We start from the raw sequence: 6,876 nt of genomic DNA on the forward strand, positions 1-6,876 counted from the left end.
TAGATCATGCTGGTGTAATGAGGAACCAGGAGGTCCTGGTCTGCCCAATGTTTCTGCTTGCACTCCACTTTTTTTACAGGTTTCATATTGACCAGGAGCCATTCCCAGTTCTCCGGTCAAACGAAGAATGGTTGGACACTAAACTTTTCGTTCAGTACGGTAAGTGACTTATTATCGGTGACACTAGCCTAACCCAGGTCGAGCAAAAAAAAGGTGCTAACGTTACATTCATTTTCCGTCAATTACTAGACTCTATTTGTTTTAATCTTCACAACTATTTAATCTTAGTTTTTAGAAGTCTTTGAATAAATACACTAATTCGGCAGAGAGTTCCGTTATTATTTTATTTAAAACATTATGTATTTGCTAACATTGTGGCTGGCAATCGCTCGTGTGGACAGCTTTTTTGGCCCAGCTATGAATGATAATAATAATTTGATATGAGGGACCAGGTACGGCGACTTAAAGGTTTGACTAGTAGGATTCTACAAGTGCATTATTCCCGATTGGGATGGCTCTGTCAGGCGTACGGATAATAACACAGTTTATATTCCTTGATTTCACACCAATTAAACCCTTAAAACTAAGTTATCACACCCAATGCCGGAACTCGTGCTTGTCAGGCGCCATACAAATAAGATTCAGGGTTGGGGCTGTTTTGTCAGGCAGCCCGCTCAGTCTTGTCAGCCAATTCACACATAACCCCACTTCGAACTATCTCCAACAGGCTACACCTACTCTGGACTAGCCAAACCCTGGAGGGACCCCGCGCGGTTTGCTGAGCTTGACACGCGTTCAGCGGCACTTGACAGGTTCCTGCTTGTCCTTGACATTTTTGCAGTCCTCTTGCGTAACTTGGTATTTCTTGCCACCGTTACTAATGATCACCGACTAGACTGCTCAATAATGTTCAGTAGTTTTCGCGACGAGAGAGCCAGCAAATACAATCTGCGGCAGAAGAAGAACATAAAACTGAGAGACTAACACGGTTGCCATACAGGCAGCAGCTACGGCGTTGCTCTGGCGCTGTCGGCGAATGCTAGGCATTTTGATATGCTGAGTGGTGATCGCCAATTCTCAACCACGCGATGTTTACATTTACAAGTTGCCCCATCAATCAAGGTTTAAACCTTAATCTGCATTGCGGAAGTTTGATGGCAAAATGTCTGCTTTGAAAGTGCCGTAACAAAATCACTTAAGGGCGAGGGTTGCCTTGTTAGGAAGTGCTCATCATACGAAACTTTAAAGGAAGTTTGTGGCAAAATATCTCTATTAACGAGTTTGAGTTCCTCATTCCAGATACAGCGCCGCTAACTATAGGGAACGGCATCCATCTGAAGAAGAGAACGGTGATGTTGAGAAGACGCTACCGACCCGCAGGTTTGGAGCCACGTTGTGCCCAACAGACGCTCCGTCACGGACGATTCCCTACATTTCGTTCGTCAATTACAGACGATGCCCAAATTTCAGAGCCATTACTTACGAAAGTTTGAGTAGGTTTCAGAAGTGAAGATTTCAATTGGCGTGAGTAAGTTCCTTTCAATTTTTGATATCGATTGCAGAAGCTGACTTCAGAGTTAGTTATGTGACCGACAATCCCGAGCAAGGCTATTTCACTACCATATCCGATGGCACCTCATGGCAAGTGATATCAGAGCCAGTTTTTCCGGTCAAGGGACTAATCACATAATCTAACAGCCCGGGATGGCGCTGGTTCCTATAGAAGGGGATGGTCAGCTTCCCAGTATTCCCATATACGTATCCATATCCGCAGTATCCACGGATACGACTCACGTGACATTGAAGGGGATTTTGCTCAGTCGTTTTTGGTTTGGAGCCCGGGACTATGGATGGTCTACGACACTACTGACTATATTGACCATGGGCTTCAAACCGCTATCTATCCAGCAGTGGGACATAACCCCTAACCCAGCACTACCATAGCAGCTGCTTTTTTTCACTAATTAGATCCATTTTCGGATTCAAGCTTTCCTCCGCTCACAGCCAAGCGCGCACCAAATTCTGGATTCATTGGACTTCCGTTCCCTATACAACTGAATATTTCGCAAATCGCAACCCACTTAAATTCTCCCAGTATTGTTAGTATACGCATTTGTATTTGTTACTCGTATCCGTGGATATCCGCGGACATGACTAATCAATATTACCTTATCCGTATCCGTATCCACGACGGATATCCACGGATATATCCGTTATCCGCTATCCGTGCATCCGTGCATCCGTGCATCCGTGCAGATCCATACTTGATTACAAAATAGAACCTTATTCCAATATAACGATAACCCCATTAAGACGATATGAAATGGCTGTAAACATTCCATCGTTATAACGAGGTTCAACTGTAGTTTATTTGGACGCGGCTTTCGAGGGGATTTTAGGCCCTGCACCATTCAAAAAAGTGCCACCTTTTCACACTACTTTTTCGCTCAAACGGGTTAGCCGCAAACGAATTGGGAGTAAGCCCATTCTCACCGTTGAGGTAGGGTAACTTGTAATGGCCTCGGTCCATGCGATGGATTTTGGAGAAGCCGGATTCCCTTACTGCGAATGCATTCACTGGTTCTCGCCCAGCGCCGTGGACCATATAATGTTCTTGCCACGATTAATCCTGTGAGTAAACCGCAGTCGGAAGCTACCCGGGGAGGTGGTGGTACAGCGCAAATGAAGGTTTCACTATCCCCAGATAAAATTGGAGATATATTCGTACAATACCCGGTTGTCCGACTAGCATACAACGAGAACGTTCCTCCATTAGTTGAGACAACATTCTTGTCAAAGTTATGTCGTAAGCTACGGGGAGAAAAAATTGGATTGAATGATGCACCAGATAAAGTCATGGATAAATATCTGGACCTTGAAGATGGAATGACAGCTGAGCAACGTGAATTAGAGAATGAAAATGCGAAGATTATGAGATTTGTCGACGTGGAAGCAAATGAGATGGAATATCAAAGAGTCAATGCTCACAACATGAAGAGAGCTGGAAATCGACCTGATATAACAATGCGGCAAAACCCGCATAGAGATACACTCTCCATTATGAGAACTATGAATAAATTGAGTCAAAAAATAGTGGTAAGCGTAGAATTGTATGCATTGTCTCTACTGATTATTACGAAATGAGCTAACACGCGCGAAGAGAAGCACAGCAGCCACTTGAAGAGCAAGAGCAGCTTAAACAGCGGGAATTGGTGCTTCAAGATTTGGATCCAGTAACGGCCGTTTCTCATATTGGATTGCATCTACGTCGGAGTAGTGACTCCTTGCATTCGTCAGCAGCTGGGAAGGACGTTGATGCAGCAGCGACTGATGGCAATGACTCAGGAGCGTCTAAAATGTTAGAGTCAATGATTGACTCTTGTTGAAGCTCGTCCGGATCAATTCCCACACTTCTGTCGTCAGCGGTTCCATCTTCATCTACAATATGTCACGCACAGTCACAAGTGTTCAACCTTACTCACTCGCGACGGCGTACTGAAAGCAATCGGCATAAAGGTGACGATGCGGATACTCCAGCGAACGATGCAGTAGTGATGCGAGATATGAAATTGTCTCACACTACCGGCATAGAATTCCTTCGCCACCTCTGGTCAGCGCTGTTGTCCGGGGAGCCGTCACGCGCCGTGTCAGTTTTACCTCTACAAATCCGCAAGCACGGTCAAACGCCGTCTCGTTTCAAGATTCAAAGAGAGTCGAGCGAATCTTATGCTTGAATTAGATACAGCCTGTATCACCACCGGGTTGTCGCTGGACGTATGGACCGGCAAAAATCATCTCTCGATACTAGGTATCGTGGGTCATTGGTTGACACCTAAATTCGTTTACAAGAACGTGTTCTGGAGTTCCAAGAGCTTGAGGGCACTCATAGCGGAGAGAACATCGCAATGGTTGTCTCCGATCCCCTCGACGAGTCACAGGGGACAACGCGTCAAACAATGAGGTTATGATATCCGAACTATATGCAAATATGCTAACAAAATTCGACACTGCTGTGAATCCCTTAAGGGACTATCAAGCTACATCAGATGCTTCGCACATATAGTAAATCTGATAGTGGGCGACATCCCGGGCCTGTGATGATCTCAAAGCCAATAAGGACCTAGATCTCCTTTGGCTAGATTGCGAATAATCGTCCTTTGGATAGACCGCAGTCCGCAAAGAAGAAATCGATGGAAACTGCAGGCTGGATGAACTTCCCGACAAAATAATCCAATATGACATCAGCACAAGGTGGAATTCAACATCAACATATCAGATATTGAAAGAAAGTCTGGAGTTATACGACTGGTTACCTTAATGGGCGTCGCGTGAACCGAGTGGAGGTGAGTTTGAGTCGCAGGTCCTCAGTATCACCGGATTGGCAATTGATTTGAATAGTAAGAGTGTGCTTCATTGGAAGTAAGCGTGTTCTTCAATTGAAGTAATGTTTAGATCTGTTATGTATTTCGGATTTTTGTTTGTGAAAATTTGAGCTATTTGAGTTATTTTTGGTATGATGTTGATGACGAAAATGTTTGGGATTGGATTGTATGGCGACGACAAATATTAACCACAATATTTTGAGTGGGGAATTCTTAAAATTGATATGGCGACGCCCTGACCTTAAAGCGCAGCCACAGCAGCTCGCAATAGCATTTTCGCATAAACCGTATGAATATAAAGGGTGAATGCATTTGCCGGCGGGACTTGGCTCACGGGATTCCAGAATGCCGTATCAAATTGAAAGACCACGTCCTCTCCTTGATCGATGGCTCGTATAACATGTAGTCCTTCCAATTTATTGCGCATTTGCCAATGAAGAATGACATCATCACCGTCCGAGTAGACAGTGTCGAAAAGTCCGAAGGAGGATTCTCCAACTTTAGCGGTCGCTGGAGCATAGGAGGATATGAATAGTCTTAAAAAATTCCGCTCGGGTGCCATGATCCAGCTATTGAACATGGCCAACATGACGCTTTTGGCCGTAGGAAGAGGCTTTGCTGTGAAAACTGATTTGCTGCATCGCATGGATAGGCAAGTCCAATCGACGGGATTTCGATTCGTATTGAAAAATTCAATCTGCTTTGCAACTAGCTGAGCTACGGGTCGTGGAGGATCTTGACGTATTGGGGAAGTATATTGATAAATACAAAGCCCAGAGAGACCAAGCAAAGAACCGGAATAGACAAGGGTACGAGTCAAACCCATATTTAGAAGCGGAGATTGCTAAAAGGGGGAGTACTCGGTGGGAATGCTACAACGCAGTCGAGTAGTCAAGGAAAGGACGAGTGAGAGCAAAATAATCGTAGCTGGAGATTTAATTGTGTTCAAGCTATTGGAGCTGGGCCGGAAAATCTCGGCTGAGTTAGCGGAGTGACAGGCACGCTCCGGATTTGGCCGCTCGCTCGACTCATCTTGAGTATGTTATCGCCACATATATTTCTTGTGTCAATTCTCAGAATGACAGTATCGGTTCGATGCGCTTACAGCTATCGTTGCTCTCCCTGGTCAACGATGTAGACAGCATTTATGATAATTTGTGCTGGAAAACTGACCAACTGAGCAACCGCGGTAACTTCCGAAGGTACGTCGTGATTTTTTCGTCTCATGACAAAGGGACAATCCACGCTACTTACTAGGGGCTCTCACTCGGCCCGGCTGGTCCGGGAGCGTAGGAATAGTGATGCGTAACCAAAATATTCTCTCATTTCATTGATCTTGTATTCTAATTTCAATCTAAAACATAAAGCGGGAGGGTGATTAATAACGTAGATATGATAACAGCCCAACTCCTGTCAGTTAAATGCTAATTAATGAAATACAATTGTCAACTTTCATGTCTTTATGTTTGCAAGACTACATCTATCCACTTCATTTCTCCATAATCAGTCCCATTTCTAGTTTCCGTTTTGTCCACGCCTCCTCTATCTCCTTCTTTTCAATCTCGGCCTTGCGTTGCTCTTCCTCTTCTTCAGCCTCCTCCTCCGTCGTCATTGTCGGATTCGGTTTTGCTGGCAAAGCTCGCTGGACATCGTCCCAGTTATGTAGATCGAGAATGTTGACCATCTCTTTGCGAGCGCTCATCTTCAAACTGGTGCTGTTCAGATTTCCTGTGCCAAGCTTGCTCTGATCGTTTTCGAGGGCCTGGTTATCGCTATCCTTCGCGCCGTCAACACGCCACGCGGAGAACAACGGCGGCGTAATGGTATACCCGCGGATGATTCCCTGCTGAAGCTTTCAGGTGATATCAATGTCGACGGGCCCAGTGATTCCACGATAGGAAATGTCGAGAATGAGTCGTTCTGCGCCTCTGCGCGTGATGGCGTAGCCCATTGTGCACACGGGATTCCAGGACGGCGCAACGACCCGCATCTTGCCGAAGTTGCTGTCCCGGATGCCAAGCGACTCCATCTGGCCGATAAAATGGAAGAATGTATCGTGACGAGACGGCACGTTTGGGTCCTCGAAGATATGGGCGAGATCCAGGCGGTCGTCGTTCGAGTGGTCGGAACACTGGCCGACATAGAGCACGTCCCAGTCGAGCCCGTATGGCGCCGCCTTCTTTTCGTGCTCTGTGGGCGGCGTGATGCGAATACGATTGTGCTGCATCTGCCTGCTAAGGGTCTCAAAAGATATCGTGGATGTGAACGTCAAAGTCGACGTCGTCCTCGAGCACGAGCAGAGTCTCGAACTCCGACTCGAGCAGGTAGCGCCAGGCGTTGACGTGAGCGCGTAAGCAGCCAAGCTCTGGCGCCCGCAGCCAGTGTCAGGGTCAGGGTTAGGGTCAGGGTCAGGGTTAGGGTCAGGGTCAGGGTCAGGGTCAGGGTTAGGGTCAGGGTTTAGGGTTAGGGTTAGGGTTAGGGTTAGGGTTAGGGT

General features: G+C 46.3%; 3 protein-coding genes across 3 annotated transcripts; 1 reads left to right on the forward strand and 2 right to left on the reverse strand.

Annotated features, from left to right (window-relative positions):
• Positions 1-2,568: 2,568 nt before the first annotated feature.
• Positions 2,569-3,996, forward strand: POJ06DRAFT_288416 (uncharacterized protein; the record flags this gene model as incomplete). Its single annotated transcript, XM_056190297.1, has 3 exons — positions 2,569-3,110; positions 3,161-3,358; positions 3,389-3,996. 3 exons carry the CDS (start codon positions 2,569-2,571, stop codon positions 3,732-3,734), a joined length of 1,086 nt encoding a protein of 361 aa, XP_056046822.1. The 3' UTR covers positions 3,735-3,996.
• A 436-nt stretch (positions 3,997-4,432) lies between these two features.
• On the reverse strand, positions 4,433-5,353 carry POJ06DRAFT_67929 (uncharacterized protein). Its single transcript, XM_056191390.1, has one exon. The coding sequence runs from the start codon at positions 5,206-5,208 to the stop codon at positions 4,624-4,626; it is 585 nt and encodes a 194-aa protein (XP_056046823.1). The 5' UTR covers positions 5,209-5,353; the 3' UTR covers positions 4,433-4,623.
• Positions 5,354-5,616: 263 nt separating this feature from the next.
• Positions 5,617-6,609, reverse strand: POJ06DRAFT_294422 (uncharacterized protein; the record flags this gene model as incomplete). Its single annotated transcript, XM_056190471.1, has 2 exons — positions 5,617-6,234; positions 6,259-6,609. 2 exons carry the CDS (start codon positions 6,607-6,609, stop codon positions 5,872-5,874), a joined length of 714 nt encoding a protein of 237 aa, XP_056046824.1. The 3' UTR covers positions 5,617-5,871.
• Positions 6,610-6,876: the final 267 nt, after the last annotated feature.

This window comes from Lipomyces tetrasporus, assembly GCF_029532465.1.
Source record: "Lipomyces tetrasporus strain NRRL Y-64009 chromosome Unknown POJ06scaffold_2, whole genome shotgun sequence".
In the NCBI taxonomy this organism is placed as follows: Eukaryota; Fungi; Ascomycota; class Lipomycetes; order Lipomycetales; family Lipomycetaceae; genus Lipomyces; species Lipomyces tetrasporus.

Coding starts and splice junctions, on each gene's coding strand:
- POJ06DRAFT_67929 (XM_056191390.1), bottom strand. CDS start 5,208: ATGGGTTTGACTCGTACCCTTGTCTATTCCGGTTCTTTGCTTGGTCTC.